At 40.6% G+C, this 27636-nt stretch overlaps 1 protein-coding gene across 2 annotated transcripts in view; it reads left to right on the top strand.

The window, feature by feature from the left end:
- Positions 1–787: 787 nt before the first annotated feature.
- Positions 788–27636, top strand: part of LOC132516283 (protein argonaute-4) — a 42469-nt gene continuing 15620 nt past the window's right edge. Inside the window, exons 1-12 of one of the 2 annotated variants that reach the window (XM_060142699.1) lie at positions 788–837; positions 7152–7317; positions 19453–19573; positions 21360–21541; positions 21716–21852; positions 21946–22080; positions 22772–22859; positions 25042–25189; positions 25432–25551; positions 25691–25819; positions 26061–26194; positions 27297–27481. In XM_060142699.1, the coding sequence (XP_059998682.1) occupies positions 819–837; positions 7152–7317; positions 19453–19573; positions 21360–21541; positions 21716–21852; positions 21946–22080; positions 22772–22859; positions 25042–25189; positions 25432–25551; positions 25691–25819; positions 26061–26194; positions 27297–27481 (1564 nt within the window). In that variant the 5' untranslated portion in view covers positions 788–818. Of the gene's footprint in view, positions 838–7151; positions 7318–19452; positions 19574–21359; positions 21542–21715; positions 21853–21945; positions 22081–22771; positions 22860–25041; positions 25190–25431; positions 25552–25690; positions 25820–26060; positions 26195–27296; positions 27482–27636 lie in introns of those variants that run through there. The other variant, XM_060142700.1, reaches the window with a different exon arrangement.

Raw genomic sequence — 27636 nt, 5'->3', positions numbered from 1 at the left:
TCCATTCCCGTGGTGCTTTCGGCTGCATGGGTTGGGAAGAGCACCTGGGTGTACAGTCTTGGATGAAGAAGTGGAAGGAAAATGCTGCGTCCGTGGTGACCCTGGTGTTCTCAGTCCCGGGACAGTGGAGAAAGAGGAGACAGAGGAGAAAGAAGTGGTCTGAGGTGGGAGGAAGGAGGAGAGGTGTCCGACGTGCATCTCAGGACACTTTCCACGGGCGGAAGTGGAGTGCTGTGTCTGGATCAGTGGGGTCTGCAATCCCGATCTTTCTCCGGGCACTTGTGTATTGGAATTCTCTGGGAGGACAGCATGTAGACCCCCCCAGAGCCCTTCGCCGGGGAAGGCCTCCCTGGGCTACAGGGCAGTGCGGGCGGGCGGGCGCGCCCCCGACACGTCCTCTGGGGGCTGCCCCCTCAGGGCGCGCGCGCCCACCCCCGCCCACCCCGCCTCTGCCCCACGCCGGGCCGGGTGGACCCGGCTTCCGGGGCTGTGCACGCCCCCTCCGTGAGCCGGGACCCCTGGCCGCGCGCGCCCCGCGCCCTCTCCCCGCCCGACGGGCGCGCGCGCTGGCTCCCGCTCCCGCTCCCGCTGGCGGCGGCGGCGGGGATTGTTTTTGTTGTCGCTGAGGCCGGAAGAGCCGCGGGAGCCGGGTCCCTGTCCCCGGGCCGGGCGCCGCCGCCGCCCCTTGCTCAGCGCCCGCGTCTCCGCGGCGCCCCCATAGCGCCAATATTCCGGAGATCAAGCGTTACGCGGCGGCGGCGGCGGGGCCCGGAGCGGGAGGCGCCGGGGACCGCGGCGAGGCGGCCCCCGCCGCCGCCATGGAGGCTCTGGGACCCGGTGAGGAGGACGCTCGGGCCGGGACCAGGACCGGACCTGGGGACGGGTGGGCGGGCGGACGGGCTGGCAGCTCCCCGTGGCCCCCATCGGCTTGTGCGTACCTGGGTTGGGCCGTCAGGCCTGGGGGAGGGGGACCCCATTGCACAAGGCGGAGGGAGCTGACCCTGGCCTCGGCGGGGGGGGGGGGGGGCGTTCCGCGCCCCAGCCTGGAGATCTGAGCCAGTTCTCGAGGTCTAAGGAAGGAACGAGGTCACGGAGGAAGGTGACCCGCGTCCCCAGGTCTCAGGGAGACCTGACCCAACCTCAGGGAGGTGGTTTGTGCTCCAGGGTGGAGGCGAGGCCAGTTTGGGCTTCAGAAGGGACGCGATCTGTGCCAGGTGCGCAGTGGAGGCCTGGCCCTGACCGGACCGGACCAGCAAGGACTCCACCATCTACTACCAGGGGTATTCTTGGCTTGGGGCCGCACCCCTATTTTTCTTTGCACTGAAAGACAGTCCAGAGCCCTCAGATAAGGAAGAAAGAGAACTTCCCCTAAACACTTCTCATTAGCCCCGAAGGCCAAGGGGCAAAGTGTCCACCCTTTCTCAAAGGCCCTGAAGTCTCGGGGAATGTGGCCTTCGGCCTCTGTCTACCTGTCAGTCTGTGCAAGAGACCCAGAGTGGTCTGTCGTGGCTCCTCAGTGACAGGCGAGTTACCATCCAGAGGCTCCAGCTCCGGCTTTAATACTCTGAGTATCTTCTAATTGGGTTAGAAGTAGTTGTGAGGATCAAATGAAGGAGAAAGTGCTTTGGAAACTGTATTATGAATGGCCTCTGGTTATCTCCTCGACTCTGCCCAAACAAGAAGAACCATTCCAAGTTGTAACAAATGCCCTGCAGATTGGAGTCTGCTGCTCCCACCTGGAACCCCAACAAGTTTCTGATGTCTTGGCTAAGTAGGGCAGGGTTTAGGGGCTGTGTTAGAATTAACTTTAATATCATACCTTATCTACATAGTAGTCTTAGTTGTAGAGCATTTCATTTTTTTAGTGCATAGAAAACTCAGTCTACCGTTTGAGTTTGGAAACTTTTCAAGTTTGTTTACTTGAAACTTGTTTACATAGATGAATTATTCAACTCCACTTTAATTTGCTGCTTGGAGTATTTTTTTTTAAGTCTTTATTGAATTTATTACAGTATTGCTTTTGTTTTATGTTTTGGTTTTTTTGGCCATGAGGCATGTGGGATCTTAGCTCCTGGACCAGGGATCCAACCCCCCACCCTCTGCACTGGAAGGCGAAGTCTTAACCACTGGACCGCCCGGGAAGTCCCTAGAGTTTTGGGATTCTTTTTAATTAATTTATTTATTTTGGCTGCTTTGGTTCTTCGTTGCTGTGCATGGCTTTCTCTAGTTGCAGTGAGCAGGGGCTACTCTTCGTTGTGGTGTGTAGGCTTCTCGTTGCGGTGGCTTCTCTTGTTGCGGAACATGGGCTCTAGGCACTCGGGCTTCAGTAGTTGTGGCTCGTGGGCTCTAGAGCACAGGCTCAGTAGTCATGGCACACGGGCTTAGTTGCTCCGAGGCATGTAGGATCTTACCGTACCAGGGCTCGAACCCGTGTCCCCTGCATTGGCAGGCGGATTCTTAACCACTGCGCCACCAGGGAAGCCCCTTAGAGTATTTTTTAAAGGACTTCGTAGTCAAATTTCATATGCCTTTTAAAAATAAATTGGTTTTGTCACATTAATATTATTTGATAAACCTCAGTGTATTACACAGGGTTACTTCAGCTATGTCCCCCGGCTAAAGGCATGATCAGGTCTTTAGGAATGTAACAGACTTCTGTTCAAATCCAATCTAGTAATTTAATAGTTGTATAACCTTGGGCAAATTACTTAATTCCTTTGAACTTTCATTTCCGCATCTATAAAAAAGGGTAATAATAATTATGTGCTGCAAGATTGTTGTGAGAATGAAATAAGGTAATGTATGTGGGAAGTCTTGTTGTAGATAGCAATGCATTGGAGATACTCAACAATTATGTTTCTTCCCTCCCTCCCCTGCTAGAAAGTCATAATTGAATCAACTGTTGCATTTATGAGCTGATATTGAAAGAGACTCTGTAACTGTGTATACAAACCAAATTTCATGGAAAAGATCAACCTGGTGGTGTTAGGAACATCCCAGGGACTCTCTTTTTGGTTTGATTTTAGATTTTGCAGGACTTATCATTTCACCCAGGATTGAGGAAAATTAATTCTCACTAACCACATTCATAATACACTAATGAATAAGCCACGATGTCACGTAGATCTTTTCCGTTGACTGGAATATTTTCTTGCTTGCTGGGTTAACCCAATTAATTGGGTTAATTCAGTCTAGTGAAGGAGACAGACTCCTTTTCTGGTGTCACAGTACCTTGGAAACCCAGTTAAAAACAAGAAGCTGCTTGCTGAGCATGGAATTAGAGCAAAGGGAGTTGATAGTTTTGTGGAATGTTTCATCCAGGCTAAGAACCTAGAGAAGCTTTCCTGCTTCTTTGTTAAAGCACATGGATCTAGTGCTCTGTTCTCTCCTAGCTTGAACAATCATTGAAGCATGTTTAGTCTTGCTCTGCTCTCCCTCACGCAATTTCGATTTCTGACAACAATAACTTGGAAATAAATATATTTAATTATATTACCATTTATTTTGCTTATATTAATAGTAATATTGATTTTTACAGTGCTTTACAGTTTGGAAAGTGCTTTCTTAGCTGTTAGCTCATTTAATTCTCTGTGAGGTAGGCAAGGCAGGTATGATCCCCATTTTACAGATGAGAAAATAGGATCAGAGAGCTTAAGTGACTTTATCAAGGTCTCAAGGCTGAGTGGTGAGGATGAGTCCGGGTCACCTGACTCCTCGTCTAATGCCCTCCTCTTCTATTAAGCTGACTTCATCTACTCTGTATTGAGTCATATTTGTTACCTTTTTGGAAGATGTCATTCTCTGACTTTGTCACTAAATTTTGGAGATGCTCCCCACATGAAGACCTTTGAGCAATAACTATAACATTTATGCAAGCTCAGTCATAATAGCTAACATTTATCGAGTGCTTCCCATTGTGAGGCACCGTGTTAAGCCTTTTATATACATTGTCTCATGAGATCCTCACAGTAGCCTTATGAGATGGATGCTATTATTATCATACCTCCTCCATGTTATAGATAAGGAAACTGATGCACAGATTGGCTAAGAAACTGGCCCTACGTCATGCAGTTAGGGAGTGGTAAAACCAGGAGTTCCAGAGCCTCAGCCACTGTGATTTATTTCTTCGTAAGTCGTTTGATAAATTCAAAGAAACCAGCTTTGGGGATGAACAATTTTAGAATATATCTTTCTGAGTAAGACTTCTAAACTTATTAAAAGGAATGATCACTCACCTTCTAACTTTTCTCTCTTGCCATGGAAAAGACACACACTCTGCTTTTCTCCACTTCTTAGTCCCTTTCCTTCATTTCTTCTGCCTCTGCCTCTTTAAAGGGCATCAAGTACTTTAGAGAGGTATAGATGCCATAGGATTGTGAAGTAAATTGGAGAAGAAAAAGCCCTGAACTGGGAGTAAGGAGACCTAGTCTAGTCATACGTCCTTGGGCAAGTCACTTGATCCAAATTTCTGTTTGCAAATTTCTGTCATAAAGCTGGATTTGCGATACAAAGATTGCTTAAGCATATCTTGGAATATGCAGGGCTGACTTTTTTATGTGATTTAATTGGGTTAATTCAGTATGCCTGTCTACCTCTGATATTATTTATTATCTACTTCTTACCTTGTTTATAAATGCCGTATCACACCAAGAGTAGATCCCCTTGTTCACCAGAAGTGGAACTCAACTCCAAGGAATAATAATATTTTTAGTATAAATTAAGTGCTTTTTTGTTTTAATGAAAAGATGATCGTCAATTCTTTTGTTTTAGAAATGACTAGGTTTCTATTTAGTTTCTACCTGGATCTGCTACAGGGATTATTGGTACTGTTCTGTTCAACATTTATTGAATTCCTACAATGTGCTCATCATTGAATTAGGTATTGAGATAACAACGAACTGGAAGTCCATTTCTTCTAAGAGTTTACAGTCTAGTGAAGGAGACAGTAATTTAACAAGTTGTTTCTAGGTACTTGTCCTAAGTGCTCCCTTATACAGAAGTTCTTGGGAACACAGAACATGCATCCTCCAGCCTGGGAGATTCTGGAAAGGCTTTCCAAGGAGGTTGCACTCAACCTGAGTTTTGAAGGATGAGTATAATTTAGGGGAAGAAGGAACAGTGAATTTAATACGTGAAAAGATTTTCAGTACTTTAAGAATTAGTATGTAGTGGTCTATCAACACAAATTTCATTAAAGTGTTTGCTTTGATTTTCCTAAGTGATATTGGACCAGAACAGCTTCTTGCTGCAAAGTTTTCTCTCCTTACTGAATTGTCTTTGTTCTTGGTGAAATACCATTGCAACAAGAAAACCTGTTGTAACTTTCCTTTGTAAACACAGCTCACTTTACTCAACACATATGCACAGCAGAAAAGATGTTTATTTTTTAGACCAGTGTCCATTTGACATTATAATCAAAAAGGAGTAAGATTTTCTGTAGACAGATATTTCCCAGACTGTGTTTCCCTAAATCCTTATCTACTGAGTATTGATAGATGTTTGATTTTAAAAACAGAGAGAGGGACTTCCCTGGTGGTCCAGTGGTTAAGACTTCGCCTTCCAGTGCAGGGGGTGCGGCATTGATCCCTGGTCGGGAGCTAGGATCCCACATGCCTAGCGGCCAAAAAACCAAAACATAAAACAGAAGCAATATTGTAACAAATTCAATAAAGACTTAAAAAATGGCCCACATCAGGGGCTTCCCTGGTGGCGCAGTGGTTAAGCATCCACCTGCCAATGCAGGGGACACGGGTTCGAGCCCTGGTCGAGGAAGATCCTACATGCCGTGGAGCAACTAAGCCCATGTGCCACAACTACTAAGCCTGCGCTCTAGAGCTCGCGAGCCACAACTACTGAAGCCTGCGCACCTACAGCCCGTGATCCGCAACAAGAGAAGCTGCCACAACGAAAAGCCTGTGCACCGCAACGAAGAGTAGCCCCTGCTTGCTGCAACTAGAGAAAGCCTGCGCACAGCAATGAAGACCCAACACAACCACAAATAAATAAATTAAATAAATAAATTTATATTTAAAAAATGGCCCACATCAAAAAAAAATTTAAATAAATAAATAAAAACAGAGAAAGAGTGTGTGTGTGCGGGTGTGTTCTAGGGAAAAACAAGTTAGGTAAATGATGAGTTAAAGTTTAACAGGTTTATTTATTACATGACTTCTTAGAGAATTTAACACGATAATATACATTGGAATTTTAAGCAGGGGAGGGAATATGCAGTTTCTTTAGCTTATGGAATCCTTTCTTTTTATGGAATATCTTGTGAACCATCAGTGGAATAATTTGGAATGACTGCCGTATCTAGACCAAGGTTTCTCAGCCTCAGTACTGTTTTTTTTTTTATTTTATTTTTTTAAAATTTATTTATTTTTGGCTGTGTTGGGTCTTCTTTGCTGCGCACGGGCTTTCTCTACTTGTGGCGAGCGGGGGCTACTCTTCATTGCGGTGTGCAGGCTACTTATTGTGGTGGCTTCTCTTGTTGCAGAGCACGGGCTCTAGGCATGCGGGCTTCAGTAGTTGTGGCACATGGGCTCTAGAGTGCAGGCTCAGTTGTGGTGCACGGGCTTAGTTGCTCCACTGCATGTGGGATCTTCCCGGACCAGGGCTCCAACCTGTGTCCCCTGCATTGGCAGGCGGATTCTTAATCACCACGCCACCAAGGAAGTCCGAGATGGTTTTATTTTAAAATGCATATAATTTTGTAAGCCTAGCTGTAGATCTACTGATGCTGATAAAAGGTTTTAGACAGTAGATTGCCTCTGAGGGTTCATCATACTGTGTCTAATGTTGACATCCCCCATATTCAGAATAATAGCAACATGGCAAAATATTTAGAAATCTAGAGAGTCTTAGGTCAAAAAACTTTTGATCTTTGTATATCAGAGTATGTTCAGTGAATAATAAGATCTCAATGATTGTAACTATTTTTATTTTGTTTTGGTGGTGCCACGTGGCTTGTGGGAATTTAGTTCCTGGACCAGGGATTGAACCCGGGTTCTTGGCAGTAAGAGTGCAGAGTCCTAATCACTGGACCACCAGGGAATTTCCAATTGTAGCTATTATCATCATCATCATGATCATGAGGGGAATATTATCCTTCACAAACAAATAGCACATCAAATATCTTTCATTCTCTTCAGGACCTCCAACCAGCCTGTTTCAGCCGCCTCGTCGTCCTGGCCTTGGAACTGTTGGAAAACCAATTCGACTGTTAGCCAATCATTTTCAGGTTCAGATTCCTAAAATAGATGTGTATCACTATGACGTGGATATTAAACCAGAAAAACGGCCTCGTAGAGTCAACAGGTAAGGATTAGAAAGAGTAGGCTTCTTATACATTAATATTATTTTTTACATCTTTATTGGAGTATAATTGCTTTACAATGGTGTGTTAGTTTCCGCTTTATAACAAAGTGAATCAGTTTTACATATACATATGTTCCCATATCTCTTCCCTCTTGCATCTCCCTCCCTCCCACCCTCCCTATCCCACCCCTCCAGGCGGTCACAAAGCACCGACCTGATCTCCCTGTGCTATGCAGCTGCTTCCCACTAGTTATCTACCTTACATTTGGTAGTGTATATATGTCCTTGCCACTCTCTCACTTTGTCACAGCTTACCCTTCCCCCTCCCCATATCCTCAAGTCCATTCTCTAGTAGATCTGCGTCTTTATTCCTGTCTTACCCCTAGGTTCTTCATGACATTTTTTTCCCTTAAATTCTATATATATGTGTTAGCATATGGTATTTGTCTTTCTCTTTCTGACTTACTTCACTCTGTATGACAGACTCTAGGTCTACACACCTCATTACAAATAGCTCAATTTCGGGTTTTTTTTATGGCTGAGTAATATTCCATTGTATATATGTGCCACATCTTCTTTATCCATTCATCTGATGATGGACACTTAGGTTGTTTCCATCTCCGGGCTATTGTAAATAGAGCTGCAATGAACATTTTGGTACATGACTCTTTTTGAATTATGGTTTTCTCAGGGTATATGCCCAGTAGTGGGATTGCTGGGTCATATGGTAGTTCTATTTGTAGTTTTTTATGGAACCTCCGTACTGTTCTCCATAGTGGCTGCACCAATTCACATTCCCACCAGCAGTGCAAGAGGGTTCCCTTTTCTCCACACCCTCTCCAGCATTTATTGTTGCTAGATTTTTTGATGATGGCCATTCTGACTGGTGTGAGGTGATATCTCATTGTAGTTTTGATTTGCGTTTCTCTAATGATTAATGATGTTGAGCATTCTTTCATGTGTTTGTTGGCAGTCTGTATATCTTCTTTGGAGAAATATCTATTTAGGTCTTCTGCCCATTTTTGGTTTGGGTTGCATGAGCTGCTTATAAATTTTGGAGATTAATCCTTTGTCAGTTGCTTCATTTGCAATTATTTTCTCCCATTCTGAGGGTTGTCTTTTGGTCTTGTTTATAGTCTCCTTTGCTGTGCAAAAGCTTTGAAGTTTCATTAGGTCCCATTTGTTTATTTTTGTTTTTATTTCCATTTCTTTAGGAGGTGGGTCAAAAAGGATCTTGCTGTGATTTATGTCATAGAGTGTTCTGCCTTTGTTTTCCTCTAAGAGTTTGATAGTTTCTGGCCTTACATTTAGGTCTTTAATCCATTTTGAGCTTATTTTTGTGTATGGTGTTAGGAAGTGATCTATCTCACACTTTTACATGTACCTGTCCAGTTTTCCCAGCACCACTTATTGAAGAGGCTGTCCTTTCTCCACTGTACATTCCTGCCTCCTTTATCAAAGATAAGGTGACCATATGTGCGTGGGTTTATCTCTGGGCTTTCTATCCTGTTCCATTGATCTATCTTTCTGTTTTTGTGCCAGTACCATACTGTCTTGATTACTGTAGCTTTGTAGTATAGTCTGAAGTCAGGGAGCCTGATTCCTCCAGCTCCGTTTTTTGTTCTCAAGATTGCTTTGGCTATTCGGGGTCTTTTGTGTTTCCATACAAATTGTGAAATTTTTTGTTCTAGTTCTGTGAAAAATGCCAGTGGTAGTTTGATAGGGATTGCATTGAATCTGTAGATTGCTTTGGGTAGTAGAGTCATTTTCACAATGTTGATTCTTCCAATCCAAGAACATGGTATATCTCTCCATCTATTTGTATCATCTTTAATTTTTTTCATCAGTATCTTATAATTTTCTGCATACAGGTCTTTTGTATCCTTAGGTAGGTTTATTCCTAGATATTTTATTTTTTTTGTTGCAGTGGTAAATGGGAGTGTTTTCTTGATTTCATTTTCAGATTTTTCATCATTAGTGTATAGGAATGCCAGAGATTTCTGTGCATTAATTTTGTATCCTGCTACTTTACCAAATTCATTGATTAGCTCTAGTAGTTTTCTGGCAGCATCTTTAGGATTCTCTATGTATAGTATCATGTCATCTGCAAACAGTGACAGCTTACTTCTTCTTTTCCGATTTGGATTCTTTTTATTTCCTTTTGTTCTCTGATTGCTGTGGCTAAAACTTCCAAAACTATGTTGAATAAGAGTGGTGAGAGTGGGCAACCTTGTCTTGTTCCTGATCTTAATGGAAATGCTTTCAGTTTTTCACCATTGAGGACAATGTTGGCTGTGTGTTTGTCATATATGGCCTTTATTATGTTGAGGAAAGTTCCCTCTATGCCTACTTTCTGCAGGGTTTTTATCATAAATGGGTGTTGAATTTTGCCGAAAGCTTTCTCTGCATCTATTGAGATGATCATATGGTTTTTCTCCTTCAATTTGTTAATATGGTGTATCACGTTGATTGATTTGCGTATATTGAAGAATCCTTGCATTCCTGGAATAAACCCCATTTGATCATGGTGTATGATCCTTTTAATGTGCTGTTGGATTCTGTTTGCTAGTATTTTGTTGAGGATTTTTGCATCTATGTTCATTAGTGATATTGGCCTGTAGTTTTCTTTCTTTGTGACATCCTTGCCTGGTTTAGGTATCAGGGTGATGGTGGCCTCGTAGAATGAGTTTGGGAGTGTTCCTCCCTCTGCTATATTTTGGAAGAGTTTGAGAAGGATACGTGTTAGCTCTTCTCTAAATGTTTGATAGAATTCGCCTGTGAATCCATCTGGTCCTGGGCTTTTGTTTGTTGGAAGATTTTTAATCACAGTTTCAATTTCAGTGCTTGTGATTGGTCTGTTCATATTTTCTATTTCTTCCTGATTCAGTCTTGGCAGGTTGTGCATTTCTAAGAATTTGTCCATTTCTTCCAGGTTGTCCATTTTATTGGCATAGAGTTGCTTGTAGTAATCTCTCATGATCTTTTGTATTTCTGCAGTGTCAGTTGTTACTTCTCCTTTTTCATTTCTAATTCTATTGATTTGAGTCTTCTCCCTTTTTTTCTTGATGAGTCTGGATAATGGTTTATCAATTTTGTTTATCTTCTCAAAGAACCAGCTTTTAGTTTTATTGATCTTTGCTATCATTTCCTTCATTTCTTTTTCATTTATTTCTGATCTGATTTTTATGATTTCTTTCCTTCTGCTAACTTTGGGGTTTTTTTTTTTGTTCTTCTTTCTCTAATTCCTTTAGGTGCAAGGTTAGGTTGTTTATTCGAGATGTTTCCTGTTTCTTAAGGTAGGATTGTATTGCTATAAACTTGCCTCTTAGAACTGCTTTTGCTGCATCCCATAGGTTTTGGGTCGTCATGTCTCCATTGTCATTTGTTTCTAGGTATTTTTTTATTTCCTCTTTGATTTCTTCAGTGATCACTTCGTTATTAAGTAGTTTATTGTTTAGCCTCCATGTGTTTGTATTTTTTACAGATCTTTTCCTGTAATTGATATCTAGTCACATAGCGTTGTGGTCGGAAAAGATACTTGATACAATTTCAATTGTCTTAAATTTACCAAGGCTTGATTTGTGACCCAAGATATGATCTATCCTGGAGAATGTTCCATGAGCACTTGAGAAAAATGTGTATTCTGTTGTTTTTGGATGGAATGTCCTATAAATATCAATTAAGTCCATCTTGTTTAATGTATCATTTGAAGCTTGTGTTTCCTTATTTATTTTCATTTTGGATGATCTGTCCATTGGTGAAAGTGGGGTGTTAAAGTCCCCTACTATGAATGTGTTACTGTTGATTTCCCCTTTTATGGCTGTTAGTATTTGCCTTATGTATTGAGGTGCTCCTATGTTGGGTGCATAAATATTTACAATTGTTATATATTCTTCTTGGATCGATCCCTTGATTATTATGTAGTGTCCTTCTTTGTCTCTTCTAATAGTCTTTATTTTAAAGTCTATTTTGTCTGATATGAGAATTGCTACTCCAGCTTTCTTTTGGTTTCCATTTGCATGGAATATCTTTTTCCATCCCCTTACTTTCAGTCTGTATGTGTCTCTAGGTCCGAAGTGGGTCTCTTGTAGACAGCATATATATTGGGCTTGTTTTTGTATCCATTCAGCCAATCTGTGTCTTTTGGTGGGAGCATTTAGTCCATTTACATTTAAGGTAATTATCGATATGTATGTTCCTATTCCCATTTTCTTAATTGTTTTGGGTTTGTTATTGTAGGTCTTTTCCTTCTCTTGTGTTTCTTGCCTAGAGAAGTTCCTTTAGCATTTGTTGTAAAGCTGGTTTGGTGGTGCTGAACTCTCTCAGCTTTTGCTTGTCTGTAAAGGTTTTAATTTCTCCATCAAATCTGAATGAGATCCTTGCTGGGTAGAGTAATCTTGGTTGCAGGTTTTTCTCCTTCATCACTTTAAATATGTCCTGCCACTCCGTTCTGGCTTGCAGAGTTTCTGCTGAAAGATCAGCTGTTAACCTTATGGGGATTCCCTTGTGTGTTATTTGTTGTTTTTCCCTTGCTGCTTTTAATATGTTTTCTTTGTATTTAATTTTTGACAGTTTGATTAATATGTGTCTTGGCATATTTCTCCTTTGATTTATCCTGTATGGGACTCTCTGTGCTTCCTGGACTTGATTAACTATTTCCTTTCCCATATTAGGGAAGTTTTCAACTATAATCTCTTCAAATATTTTCTCAGTCCCTTTCTTTTTCTCTTCTTCTTCTGGAACCCCTATAATTCGAATGTTGGTGTGTTTAATGTTGTCCCAGAGGTCTCTGAGACTGTCCTCAGTTCTTTTCATTCTTTTTTCTTTATTCTGCTCTGCAGTAGTTATTTCCACTATTTTATCTTCCAGGTCACTTATCCATTCTTCTGCCTCAGTTATTCTGCTATTGATCCCATCTAGAGTCTTTTTAATTTCATTCATTGTGTTGTTCATCGTTGTTTGTTTCATCTTTAGTTCTTCTAGGTCCTTGTTAAATGTTTCTTGCATTTTGTCTATTCTATTTCCAAGATTTTGGATCATGTTTATTATCATTATTCTGAATTCTTTTTCAGGTAGACTGCCTATTTCCTCTTCATTTGTTAGGTCTGGTGGGTTTTTATCTTGCTCCTTCATCTGCTGTGTGTTTTTCTGTCTTCTCATTTTGCTTATCTTACTGTGTTTGGGGTCTCCTTTTTGCAGGCTGCAGGTTCGTAGTTCCCATTGTTTTTGGTGTCTGTCCCCAGTGGCTAAAGTTGGTTCAGTGGGTTGTGTAGGCTTCCTGGTGGAGGGGACTAGTGCCTGTGTTCTGGTGGATGAGGCTGGACAAAGATCTTGTCTTTCTGGTGGGCAGGTCCACATCTGGTGGTGTTTTGGAGTGTTGTGGACTTATTATGATTTTAGGCAGCCTCTCTGCTAATGGGTGGGGTTGTGTTCCTGTCTTGCTAGCTGTTTGGCATAGGGTGTCCAGCACTGTAGCTTGCTGGTCGTTGAGTGAAGCTGGGTGCTGGTGTTGAGATGGAGATCTCTGGGAGATTTTCGCCATTTGATATTATGTGGATCTGGGAGGTCTCTTGTGGACCAGTGTCCTGAAGTTGGCTCTCCCACCTCAGAGGCACAGCACTGACTCCTGGCTGTAGCACCAAGAGCCTTTCGTCCACACGACTCAGAATAAAAGGGAGAAAAAGTAGAAAGAAAGAATTAGTAGAAGTATGAAGAAAGAAAGAAAGAAGAAAGAAAGAAAGAAAGAAAGAAAGGAGGGAAGGAAGGAAGGAAGGAAGGAAGAAAGAAAGAAAGAAGAAAAGAAGGAAAGAAGGCAAGAAGAAAGAAAGGAGGGAGGGAGGAAGGAAGGAAGGAAAAAAGACAGAAAGAAAGAAGATACAGTAAAATAAAATAAAGTATAATAAAGTTATTGAATTAAAAAATAATTATTTAGAAAAAACAAAGGGACGGATAGTACCTTAGGACAAATGTTAGAAGCAAAGCTATACAGACAAAATCTTACACAGAAGCATACACATACACCCTCACAAAAAGAGGTAAAGGGGAAAAAAATCATAAATCTTGCACTCAAAGTTCACCTCCTCAATTTGGGATGATTCGTTGTCTAAAGGAGGGAAGGAAGGAAGGAAAGAAAGAAAGAAAAAGAACGAAGGTAAAGTATAATAAAGTTATTAAAATTAAAATTAATTATTAAGAAAAAAATAAAAAAAAAAATGGACGGATAGAACCCTAGGACAAATGGTGGAAGCAAAGCTATACAGACAAGATCTCACACAGAAGCATACACATACACATTCACAAAAAGAGGAAAAGGGGAAAAAATCATAGATTTTGCTCTCGAAGTCCACCTCGTCAATTTTGGGATGATTCGTTGTCTATTTAGGTATTCCACAGATGCAGGGTACGTCAAGTTGATTGTGGAGCTTTAATCCGCTGCTTCTGAGGCTGCTGGGAGAGATTTCCCTTTCTCTTTGTTCTCACAGCTCCCAGGGGCTCAGCTTTGGATTTGGCCCTGCCTCTGCGTGTAGGTCGCTGGAGGGCGTCTGTTTTTTGCTCAGACAGGACAGGGTTAAAGGAGCCGCTGATTCAGGGGCTCTGGCTCACTCAGGCCGGGGGTGGGGGGGAGGGAGGGGCACGGAGTGCGGGGTGAGCCTGCGGCGGCAGAGGCCGGCTGCCGCCGCGACGTTGCACCAGCCTGAGGCGTGCCGTGCGTTCTCCCGGGGAAGTTGTCCCTGGATCCCGGGACCCTGGCAGTGGCGGGCTGCACAGGCTCCCCGGAAGCGGGGTGTGGATAGTGACCTGTGCTCGCACACAGGCTTCTTGGTGGCGGCAGCAGCAGCGTTAGCGTCTCATGCCCGTCTCTGGGGTCCGCGCTTTTAGCCGCGGCTCGCGCCCGTCTCTGGAGCTCCTTTAAGCAGCGCTCTTAATCCCCTCTCCTCACGAACCAGGAAACAAAGAGGGAAGAAAAAGTCTCTTGCCACCCGCAGTCTCCACCCGCGAAGGGGCTTCCTAGTGTGTGGAAACCTTTCCTCCTTCACAGCTCCCTCCCACTGGTGCAGGACCCGTCCCTATCCTTTTGTCTCTGTTTTTTCTTTTGCCCTACCCAGGTACGTGGGGGAGTTTCTTGCCTTTGGGGAGGTCTGAGGTCTTCTGCTAGCGTTCAGTAGGTGTTCTGTAGGAGTTGTTCCACGTGTAGATGTATTTCTGGTGTATCTGTTGGGAGGAAGGTGATCTCCGCGTCTTACTCTTGCGCCATCTTCCCCTCGTCCCCTCTTATACATTTAAATACGTGTAATTTATTTATCATGAATCGTATTGTTCTCTAAACTCTTTTAACATGTAGGCTTTTTTTTTTTTTCTCTAAGATGTTAAGTTTCTTGATAGCAGGTTTGCTGTCTCATACTTGGTTGTCCTCCACAGATTCTAGCAGAATGCAGGATACATCACTGTTTAGTCAGTAAATACTTAATGAATGAAGAAGAAAGGTCACTCTTTCACTGTCCAAAGGTAGCAGAAATTTGTAAAAACAGGTGAAGCCACTGGTGTCTATGGAAAATAGAACTATGTGGAAATTCAAATTTTATTATCATGTGTTGGTATTGGACATGAGAAAAATATAAGTGTAAAGACAGAAGAATCATCTTGGGGTATTGAAAAACATAAACTGAGAAGCTCTGTTTAATTCTAGCATTATCCAGGAGGGGTCTAGATAAGATGATTTAAGCATTGTTGTCTGTATGACAGGAATTTACCAATAGTGAATATAGCCCTATAGCAGATATTTTTACAGTGTGCTGAGATCACCCACTTTACTTTTCTCTGTTTTCACGCTGATATTCAGGCAGTCCTTAATATTATAGTTCTTGCCTTTCCAAGGATGCTTTTGCTGTAAAGTGAAGTATTTCTTTGTGGCTTGGTTTTTTTTTCTCATTATAGATCAATTATTTGGCTTTCTGGTATAGTTCAGTCTCATGCAAGCCCTTAATGGTTTGGCTGTTGTATAACTGAAATCAATAATAACAGAGGCGGTGGCAATGGCTAATATTGATCCATTTGACATATATTCTGTTGGGTGCTCATTGTGTATCAGGTATTGTTCTATGTTCTGGGAATACAACATGAACAAACAGGCAAAAGCTCCTACCCTTGAGGAACTTATATTCTAATGGGGGAAAAGTCCAAAAATAAATGAATAAGCAAAGAAAACATATTATTTGTTAGTTGATGATAACTGTTGTGAAGAAAAATAAAACAGGGTTGGAAGATAGGGATGGAGGATGGGTCACCGATTTTACATATATATATATATATATATATATATATATATACACACACACACACACATACATATAGTATATATAGTATTTATGTATACTGTAAATACGTATATATTTTGTATATATGTTATATATATATTATGTAAGATGTTTGTGTGAACGCACGTGTGTGTATATATATGGGTACGCGCACACACATAATGTAATATTTTAATAGTATAGTTAGGGAAGAGCTCACTGAAAAGTGACATTTGAGGAGAAACCTAGAGGAGGTGAGGGATATCTACATGACGAGAGTCCCAGGCAGAGGCAGCAGCTTGCATGGTATATTCAAGGAATAGCAGATAAAGCCTGTATTGCTGGAGTGAGTGAGGGGGAGAGTGATAGAGAAACTCCAAAGGGCCCTATCATGCAGAGTCTTGTAGGTGGTCATAGAACTTTAGTGTTTACTCTGATTAGATGGGGTTTGAGTAGACATTTGGTATGATTAACTTAGATTTTTAATGGATCATTTTGGCTGCTGTGTTGAAAACGAACCCTAGCAGGTAAGGGTGAAAAGCAGGGAAATCAATTAGGAGGCATGTGTAATGATTCAGGTGAAAAATGATGGTGGCTTGAACTTGGGTAGTAAAAGTGATAGTGATAAAAACTGGTCAGAGGGCTTCCCTGGTGGCGCAGTGGTTGAGAGTCCGCCTGCCGATGCAGGGGACACGGGTTCGTGCCCTGGTCCGGGAAGATCCCACATGCCGCAGAACGGCTGGGCCCGCGAGCCATGGCCGCTGAGCCTGCGCGTCCGGAGCCTGTGCTCCACAACGGGAGAGGCCACACAGTGAGAGGCCCGCGTACCGCCAAAAAAAAAAAAAAAAAAAAAACTGGTCAGATACTACAAATATTTTAAAGGTAGTGTCAGCAAGATTTGTTGATGGATTGAACAGGAGGTATGAAAGAAATGAATCATCATTGATTCCAGGGTTTTTGTCCTGAGTGGATGGAAAGATGGAGTTGCCATTTATCGGGATGGGGAAAACTATGGGAGAGGCCAACAGGGTTGACAGATCAAGAGATCTGTTTTTTCGCCATGTTAGGATTGAGATGTCTATTGGACATCCCAGTGAAGATGTTGAGCAGGAAGTTGGATACATGAGGTTGGACTCAGCAGAAAGGTCCAGGCTGGAGACAAACATTTGAAAGTCATCAGCATATTGGTGGTAAAGCCATGAGACTGGGTGAGATCATGTAGGAAGTGAGTGTGATTAAAGAAAATAAGATTTCAAGACTGAGTCCTGAGGTGACTCAATACTTACAAATGGGGAGATGAGGAAGAATCAGCAAGGAGACTGGCATGGAGAGGCCACTGGGATGAGAGATAACCAGGACAGAGTGAGGAGGCAAGGGAAGAAGATGTTTTAAGCTGAAAGAATTGATCATCTAATGTTCGAGGAGCATTGAATTTCGCAATGTGGAGCTCACTGGGGACCTTGATAAGAGTAGCTTTGGTGGAGGAAAAGCCTCACTAGAGAAGATTGAAGAGAGAAAGGAGAAGAGCAATTAGAGACAGCTCTGTCAAGGGATTTTGATGCAATGGGGAGCAGAGAAATGGAATGTTCAGACGAGGAGGAAATGGGATCAGGAAATTTCAAATTTTTTTTAAGATGAAGAAATTATAGCATATTTATTTGCTGAAGGCAGTAATTCAGTATAGTGGAAAAATTTGATGATTCAGGAGAGAGGAAGATTCCTGGAGTGTTATCCTTGAGCATACCAGAGTTAAGCAGGCTAGTTAGCAGCCATTTAGTCTTGTCCAGAGCATCCACAAGACATTTGGTCTAAGTCAAAAGGTCCCTGAAATTTGGTCCTATTCAAAACGTCCATGAGCGTATTTGGCCCATGCCAAATTTTTGTTTTGGACAGAAGTGAATATCAAGGACCTTTTGGTGTGGACCAAATGTCCCTATGGACATTTTGGACAGGACCAAATATGACCAAATATCACCAAATATCGAGGACCTTTTAGGATGGACCAAATGTCTTATGAATGTTTTGGACAGGACCAAATGTCCTGCAAGCAGTAGGCTTATTGCATGACAAGCACTGTTCTAAATATTCTGTGTCTATTTATTCACTTAATATGACAACTTTTGTGGTGGGTGTTATGATTACCATAATTTTACAAATGAAGAAACAGATGTGAGAGATTAAGTAACTTGTCCAACGTCATACAGCTCTGCCACTTAATCATTGTGTGACCAGGGGCAGTTTACTTGCCCATTCTGAATTCAATAATTATTGCCCTGCTTGTCTCACAAGGTTGTTTTGAAGGTTAAGTGAGAATAGAGGTGAAAATATGTTTTTTACTGTAAAACTTTATGGTTACATTTTAAGAAAGTAAGATAAGAAATTACCCTTCCAGTCTGAAAATATACTGTTCTTTTTTTTTTTTAATAAATAAGCACAAGCCTCTTGTGAGTTAACAACAGCCCGTATTTATTTATTAAATATTTATTTATTTATTATTTTTGGCTGTATTGGGTCTTCGTTTCTGTGCGAGGGCTTTCTCTAGTTGTGGCAAGTGTGGGCCACTCTTCATCGCGGTGCGCGGGCCTCTCACTGTCGCAGCCTCTCTTGTTGTGGACCATAGGCTCCAGACGCGCAGGCTCAGTAGTTGTGGCTCACGGGTCCAGTTGCTTCGCGGCATGTGGGATCTTCCCAGACCAGGGCTCGAACCCGTGTCCCCTACATTGGCAGGCAGATTCTCAACCACTGCGCCATCAGGGAAGCCCCAAATATACTGTTCTTAAGTCAGCTTTTTAAAATTGGGAATGTATGAGACTATATTTCTCCATCAGTTTTTTTCAGTTGCATGATTTGGTTTGAAAACATATGACTTTCCCACAGATTTCATTTGTAGTAATATTAATGCCTTAGCGAGTTGTGATATATTTTTTTTTATAGAAACATGGGTATATTTATTTGATAAAGAACTTTGTTGTGATGTATTTTAAGGTACAGTTCCCCTACATGGGGCTCAGTAATGTTGGTAAGACATAGCACCTGACTTTTCATTGACGCTAGCATTCCAAAATCGCACAGACCCAGATCTGTCCATCTTAAACTGTAGACTCTGGTTCCCCCACAGCTGCATTTGTTTCAGAGCCTGCATACAGTGTGATCCGGTGTATATGAAGAAACATTTAAATAAAGCTATTCATGCTCTATTGAGAGAAAGGCTTTCTTTCTAAACAGAAAGAAACTACATTGGTAATCTTTACAGAATGAGGACATTTTACGACATTCCCTTTTCTCTACTGCTTGGAAGCAGTTTGGAATATAACAAGACAGTATGAAGAATAATAAATTTCTAGCATTATCAAAGGGGTTGACTTAGTCCTTTGATTTTGATGCATCTTAGATTTATTGATCCCCAGATTTCTGAATTCTGCTCACTCTCTTTTCCAAAACCAGTATACTTGAATAAGGATGTTTATTTGATAACACACTTATCATTGTTCAGTTATGAACATGCCAAACTTAGATACCTGAGACAGGTTATTCTTATAAGCCTCTATTTATCATAGGAGAGGATTTTGGAAAGCAAGAATTTGAGAGGATGCTATAAAGTTTATTCTCTTTTTCCTTTTATTCCCTCCTTTTTGTTGTCATCTCATGATTGCTTTTGTTCACTTGCCTACCTTTCTTTAGTTAACTATTTTTCTAATTACTTGAGTCAGTTGTAACTTTAACTCTTATTTTTTCCAAGGAGTTTTGAACTGAATTTAGTTGATTAAGGTATGGTGATAGTTTCCTTACTGTTCACCACCGCTTCTCAGAGCTAACCTACACTATCTCCATTACTGTTAAGGGACGTAGTAGATACAATGGTGCGGCACTTCAAGATGCAGGTATTTGGTGATCGGCAGCCTGGCTATGATGGCAAAAGAAACATGTACACAGCACATCCACTGCCAATTGGACGGGAGAGGGTAAGTGTTAACGGCAAGAAATATTGATTAGACTTATGTCATTTAGTAGTAATTACATAGGACAACAGTGTTTCCCTTTCTAATAACAATTCAACACTTAAAGTTGTTTCTCATGCTGATGATAGATTTGTTATTCTGTCCATATTCTCTTGTCCCTTAGTTAACCAATAACTGAGCATTAGAATTTAGGTTGATTATGTCATCTTTACATATATTCCAGATTTCTCACAGTGTTAAAGTGCCACCTGAATCTGAAGAGTGGAATTTTTATAACTTGTCGAATTTGCCTGCCAACTTGTAGAATATTATATAACACCCACTTATGAAAATATTTTTAATACCACAATAACCTAAGACATTTGTTTTAAAAATTTAAAAGCAATACATAAATATATACTCATTATAACCTTATTCAGACAATCTAGAAATGCTATGGTTTCCCGCCTCCCAACTTGCCTGTACCCTCAATCCCATTTTCACTTTCCGAGGAAACTGCTATAATAGTTCAGTATATATCCTTTCATATTTTTTTTGTGCCTTAGCTATTTATGCATATTTATATATATTCTTTTTTTTTAAAAAAATTATTTATTTATTTATGTTTTTGGCTGTGCACGGGCTTTCTCTAGTTGCAGTGAGCTGGGGCTACTCTTCGTTTCGGTGCGTGGGCTTCTCATTGTGGTGGCTTCTCTTGTTGCAGAGCATGGGCTCTAGGCATGTGGGCTTCAGTAGTTGTGGCACTCGGGCTCAGTAGTTGTGGCTTGCGGGCTCTAGAGTGCAGGTTCAGTAGTTGTGGTGCATGGGCTTGGTTGCTCCATGGCATGTGGGGTCTTCCCGGACCAGGGCTCGAACCCATGTCCCCTGCATTGGCAGGCGGATTCTTAACCACTGCGCCACCAGGGAAGTCCCCTATATATATTCTTATTTGTTTGATATTGTTCTATGATTTATTTTTTCATTTAACAATATGTCTGGGAGATCTTTCCATTTCTGTACATTTAAGTCTACCTTATTTTTTATTTTTTATTTTTTTTGCGTTACGCGGGCCTCTCGCTGTTGTGGCCTCTCCCATTGCGGAGCACAGACTCTGGACGCGCAGGCTCAGCGGCCATGGCTCACGGGCCTAGCCGCTCCGCAGCATGTGGGATCTTCCCGGACCGGGGCGTGAACCTGTGTCCCCTGCATCGGCAGGCGGACTCTCAACAACTGAGCCACCAGGGAAGCCCTACCTTATTTTTTTAATTCAATTTTTTTATTGTGGTAAAATATATATAACATAAAATTTACTATTTTAACCATTTTTAAGTGTACAATTCAATGGCATTAAATATATTCACATTGTTATGCAACTGTGACCACTAGCCATCTCTAGAACTTTTCATCATCCCAAACTCAAACTCTGTGCCCATTAAACAATTACTCCCCATTTTCTCCTCCCCTATCCCTGGTAACCACTATTCTACTTTCTGTATTTATGAATTTAACTATTCTAGGTACCTCATATAAGTGGAATCATATAGTATTTGTCATTTTATGTCTGGCTATTTATTTCACTTAGCATAATGTTTTCAAGGTTCATCCATGTTGTAGCATCTACCTTATTTTTAACTATTACATAATATTCAATATTAAATTATTCCCCTACTGATGGAACATAGGTTGTTTCCAGTGTTTTGCAATTATAGAAAGTGTTAAACATCCTTATGCATATACCATATGAATATTCCTGGGATGTCTCAGCCTTTGTAAATATGTATGTGTATGTATTTTATGTATTTTTCCTTAGGTTGATATGGAAGTGACCCTTCCAGGTGAGGGTAAAGACCAGACCTTTAAAGTGTCTGTTCAGTGGGTATCAGTTGTGAGCCTTCAGTTGCTTTTAGAAGCTTTGGCCGGGCACTTGAATGAAGTCCCAGATGACTCAGTTCAAGCACTTGATGTTATCACAAGACACCTTCCCTCCATGAGGTTAGTTTGAATTCCTTGCCACAAATGTCAGACTTTTTTTGCTAGGTTGCATTGGAGACATTGAAAGGTTTCTGCACAAGTCATAGTTCAAACTTGGTTTCAGTTTACAAAATTGAGAGTGAAATGAAAGACTCAAGTTTTTACTGTGAAACATGCAAACTCTTGTTTCTTCAGGTACACTCCAGTGGGTCGCTCCTTTTTCTCACCTCCTGAAGGTTACTATCACCCTCTGGGAGGGGGAAGGGAGGTTTGGTTTGGCTTTCATCAGTCTGTGAGACCTGCCATGTGGAATATGATGCTGAATATTGATGGTAAGGTGGAACTCTCTTTACCCTTTACTCTTTTGGCTGGTTTTTTGGTCTTTCCTCTTTCCCTGAAGCTAAGTATCCTTCTCTGTTTGTTAGTGTCTGCAACTGCTTTCTACCGGGCTCAGCCTATCATTGAGTTCATGTGTGAGGTTTTAGACATTCAGAACATCAATGAACAGACCAAACCCCTAACAGACTCCCAGCGTGTCAAGTTTACCAAAGAAATCAGAGGTAGGTATTTGCATTACTGTGGTCTTGGAGAGGCAGCTCAGCATGGTGCAAGGAGCACGGTCTTGCAGTCAGACACACCTGGGCTTCCATCCCATTCCTGCCAGTTCTATCATTGGGACTTTGGGCAAGTTATTTAACCACTGTGAGCCTTAGTTTATTCATCTCTAAGATAAAGATAATGTGTATCTTGTAAGATTGTTGTGAGAATTAAATGCAACTAAGTGTATAAAGCTTCTTTATACAGTAGCACAGTACCTGGTACATGTCAGGAACTTAGTAACTGTTACTTTTACTTACTTGAAAACTTCCATTTTAATAAAATAACACAAGTTCATTTATTATCAGAATTTCTTTGCTTCTTTACCTGTTGTTAGCTATCTTCTCTCATTATACCATAAGCTTCATTAGGGCTATCTCCAGACCCAAGAATAAGCACCAAAACGTAGTTGATGCTTGATAGATACTTATTGAATGAAGTAATACATCAAAGTAGGTTGCAAGTCTTAAGTCGTCTGGGTTCTAATTTTTTCTGCTTGGCTGAGGCTTTTTTGCCTATGCATGATGAAATTGTTCCCATATCCTTGCAACTTTTGTCCTGTACAATGCTATGCCTTTCTGAAGACAACCTTCGAGTATTTTCTTGTCACTGTGATTTTAATTAATACTGCTCTTTTGACTGTTTTGACTTCAGGTCTTAAAGTTGAGGTGACCCACTGTGGACAGATGAAACGAAAATATCGAGTGTGTAATGTGACTAGGCGGCCAGCCAGTCATCAGACGTATGTTAACCACATCTAAAATTGTACCATTATATTTTTTGTAACAAAGGAAGCTACTATAATAATTTGAGAAATTGGTATCCCATATTGTAATTAAAAAAAATCGCCTAGATCTTCACTTTAAAGCACCGAAGCTTTAAAAATGTTTTAAGGGACTTCCCTGGTGGTCCATTGGTTAAGACTCCACGCTTCCACTGCAGGGATCTCAGGTTCAATCTCTGGTCAAGGAACTAAGAGCCTGCATGCCACATGCCACACACAGCGCGGTCAATAAAATAAAAAATAAAAAAAATAGAAAATGTTTTAAATATTTTTGATAGAAATATTTATAAAACATATTTCATGCCTTTAATTCATTTCACCTCTTTTTTTTTTTGGTAAATGTAATTATGATCCAGCCAGTTTTTCTTTCTTTTTTTTAAAAAATATTTATTTCTCTATTTGGTTGCACCGGGTCTTAGTTGCAGCTCGCCGGCTTCTTTAGTTGTGGCACACGGGCTCCTTAGTTGTGGCCTGTGAACTCTTAGTTGTGGCATGCATGTGGGATCTAGTTCCCTAACCAAGGATCGAACCTGGATCCCCTGCATTGGGAGCACAGAGTCTTATCCACTGTGCCACCAGGGAAGTCATTTCACCTATTAAACAGAGTATGCTAAACATAGATCAACTTTTATATAATGATGCAGAGTCATCATTATGAACATCATTTATTATAGTGTTGTAATTCTCAATGCATGGCCTGAAGGATCTTTTAAGGCCTGTAAGTCATAAAAGCTGTCATGGGAAGATACATATTGCCTTGTGCTTTATGTGGATTTTTCTCCCCCCTTTTGTAGCTAGCTGTCACTTCTTCCAGCTGTCAGTGTGTATGGTATGCCTCCAGCAGCACATTTATTTATGCTTACGCAATCTCAGTTTTCTAATCACCCAGCTTGTAGTCCACTGTGAGCTATACCTAATGAGAAAATATATATTAGAGTACTTTTTAAATTACCATATATGTAAGTTTTAATCTTGTAATCAAGATCATTAAACTCATGTCTGACATAAATATGAATATTGGCTTTTCTAAGTAAAGAGCATAAACTTAACTATATTAACTACATTATTTTCCTCACTCAGAAGACTTTTTCAAACAAGTGTACATCAAAATCACCTGGAGCGCTTTGTTCTAGATAACTGAAAATTTGGGGTGGCCTCTGGATAAATGTAGTATATAAATTCAGTCTGATTTGAAAAAATTCTTCAGTATGAACTCATGTACACATCACATGAATTTCTTGACTTGTAAAGTGGTGTTCCATATACTCTTCATGTTATAGCATTGACTTCATTCTCTAAGGAAAAAAATGAAGTCACTGTTGAGAATTATAGCATTTGTTTCAAAAAGAACTGTCTTTCTCATTATTTAATTACTTCACAGTACCCTGTAAGAATAACTATACTTATAGAACTATATAATCTTTGCATGAAAATTAAAAGCACATAGATTTAAATATCACATGCGTGATCCTCACTGCATTATTACTTTGTGGGCCATTAACAGCTAAGAAAGCAAGATTAAAGTAATTATTGTGCCAAGTGTTTGAGATAATTTGTCCACTGGAAGAGCGAAATCAGGAGAGTCTCTTAAATCATGCTCCCCAGTCTATACCAAATATCTTGACACAGTCTCAAGTTCATGTATCTGGTCTTGTGGCCTCCAAATCCACATGTGTTTGTCCTGGTTTGGGGATCTGAAGATGTGGCCCCAGTAACTGTGCTACATTCATTTTATCAAAAGTTATCTTAAGTTATCATCTGTGGATGACCCAGGACCTTATTTGAATTTACTCATCTCTAAGAAGCCAGCAAGAGATTGTATTTGTATCTGTAGGTGTTAACTGACCTCTCTAGTAAGTCTGTGTATTTTCTGGTTCTGTGGCTTCTTCTTGATTTAAATTCTTTTTCCATTTTAATTAAAAATTTTCTCATCTTAGCTTCAACAAACAAACATGTAAAATTCCAACAAAATCGCTATCCTGATTAAACCCTTAAGTGAAAATGGCCAAATAAAGATTGACCTTTTTTTTTAAGTGACTGGTCAAGGTAGAAAATGTTAGTAGGCTTTTGTTTGTTTGCTTATTTGAAAAAAAACACAAAGAACTTGAAGAAATTTCTAAAAAGACATTCTCTTTTATAGTTTTCCCTTACAGCTAGAAAATGGGCAAGCAATGGAATGTACAGTAGCTCAATATTTTAAGCAAAAGTATAGTCTGCAACTGAAATACCCCCATCTTCCCTGTCTCCAGGTGGGACAAGAACAAAAGCATACATACTTGCCACTTGAGGTAAGCTAAACTAAATTTTCTTTTGCCAATCTGCCAATCTCTTGAATGTGTTTTTTAAAAAAGAAATGTTCTAAACTAGTGATAGAATTTAATATTAATCTCTAAAATACTTTGGACAGATAACTTCACCATATAACAGAATTTTCATTTTTTTGGAAATGGAAGATGTAAGGTACAGTTCAGCAAAGGCTTAAGATGTAGAAGCCCATTACACAAACTAATTCCTCTTTGCCTCTTGGTAGGTTTGTAATATAGTGGCAGGACAACGATGTATAAAGAAGCTCACAGACAATCAGACTTCCACGATGATCAAAGCCACAGCAAGATCTGCTCCTGACAGACAAGAAGAAATCAGTAGACTGGTCAGTAAGGCATGGTCTTTAAGATAAGCTAGCTTTCAGATGGGAAAAAAACAAAAAACAAAACAAAAACAATAGAAAATGCCTGATGGGACACAGTTACTCTTTGGTTTTTATATATGCAGGCTTTCCTGTTCTTTAGGTGAAGAGTAACAGCATGGTGGGCGGACCTGATCCATATCTTAAAGAATTTGGTATTGTTGTCCACAATGAAATGACTGAGCTCACAGGCAGGGTACTTCCAGCACCAATGCTGCAATACGGAGGCCGGGTAAGCTTTTTATTTTATTCAGCAAGCTTCTTCCAACAACCAATCAAAAAGGGATGAATCCAGGGTTTTTCCACTACACCACACTGAATTTACTCATAGCTTTGCTCATTACTGCTTTTTGTCTTTTGGCTAATATCAAATAGAGTTTTGTTTATCCCCTCATCAACTTTAAAATGGCCTTAGATTGTAATGTCTTTTCTCTTTTCTTTTGTTTCTTTTTTTGTGTTTTTTTTTTTTAAAGAATAAAACGGTAGCCACACCCAACCAGGGTGTCTGGGACATGCGAGGAAAGCAGTTTTATGCTGGCATTGAAATTAAAGTTTGGGCAGTTGCTTGTTTTGCGCCTCAGAAACAATGTAGGGAAGATTTACTAAAGTGAGTATCTTCATATTTTCAGCTTAGTAATATCCCTTCCAGATATGAAAATATCATCTTTATGTGAATGTGCTGTGTACACTGGCACTGAATCCCAGACTCCTATAGTGACACCATCTGGCTATAGGAAAAAGACCTTGTTCTTATAGTAAATCGCAGACTTGGGAATTATGTTAAGAATCTGACTCAGCTTCCTACATTTAGAGCAGAAATTTGTGACTAACAAGGCTGAAGCAGTGCCGATTGGCAAATTCTTGAGTTCTTAGAGAAGCTTCCTTTGGGGTTAATTGTATCTTTTCAGCTAAGATAAAAACTAGTTCATTTTTAATCATTACAGTGTACTAGAGAGCTTGTTTTACTGCAGGGTCACTGACTAAGATCATTTGTTCACATCTTACAGATGCAGTTATCTATATACAGGAAGTTAGTGAAAAGGGTGGAAAAATCACGACGGGAAAAGGGAACTGGGGTGAAAGAAAGGAATCCTACAAAACATTGGCAAATGCAGAAAACAAATCATTCTGAAAGCTTCCTACAAATCCAAAATTTATAACTTGACCATGAGTTTTGCTTTTTCTTAAAGTGATGAGTTCTTTTGACATTGTTATTGAATCAAATCTATTACAAGTTTGAATGTCATCCTAAATATGGTGATTTTGTGACAGTGTGTTTCTGTGTTCTCAGTTGAACACAAGCTTACCCAACTATTCTTGTACCTGGCTTACCAAAATACACGTTACCTGAAATTTTGACCTTGCTTTTTTCTTCAGTCTGGAATTACTGACTTGAATGTTTAAAAAAATCTTTGAACAGGAATGCTATTCTAGGCCCTGAGGCCCAGCTGAGGCACAATTATTTAAAAATTCAAAATGATAATCTGATAGTTTAATAATACAGAGTCTTCTGCCTTATAATTACAGTGATACAACTTCCAGGCTATTTTTGGCAACCAGTTAAAGATGGGGTTTTTTTGTTTGTTTGTTTATTTGTTTCTAAATTTGGCTAAGAATTTACCGAACTGAAAGAAATATCTTAGAGGGAAATAAATGCTAAGAATGTGCCCTGAAATGAAAGCACTGTGCCACCGGTTCTATTTTAACAGGAGTTTCACTGACCAGCTCCGTAAAATCTCTAAGGATGCAGGAATGCCCATCCAGGGTCAGCCATGTTTTTGCAAGTATGCACAAGGTGCAGACAGCGTGGAGCCCATGTTTAAACACCTGAAAATGACATATGTGGGCCTACAGCTAATAGTGGTTATCTTGCCTGGGAAGACGCCAGTATATGGTATGGACCCCTTTAATGTTGAATGAGGGATGATTTCAAGTAGTAGTTGTAGCAGTCAGGATAAACTAGGTTATGCTGCAGTCACAAACAATCCCGAACTCTCAGTGGCTCAAAGCAACAAAGTTTTATTTTTTGCTTTTGCTATGTGTCCATTG

Source organism: Lagenorhynchus albirostris, chromosome 2, assembly GCF_949774975.1.
Source record: "Lagenorhynchus albirostris chromosome 2, mLagAlb1.1, whole genome shotgun sequence".
NCBI classification, from domain to species: Eukaryota; Metazoa; Chordata; class Mammalia; order Artiodactyla; family Delphinidae; genus Lagenorhynchus; species Lagenorhynchus albirostris.
The sequence above is the reverse complement of the archived record's forward strand: the minus strand, read 5'-3'. Positions and strand labels throughout refer to the sequence as shown.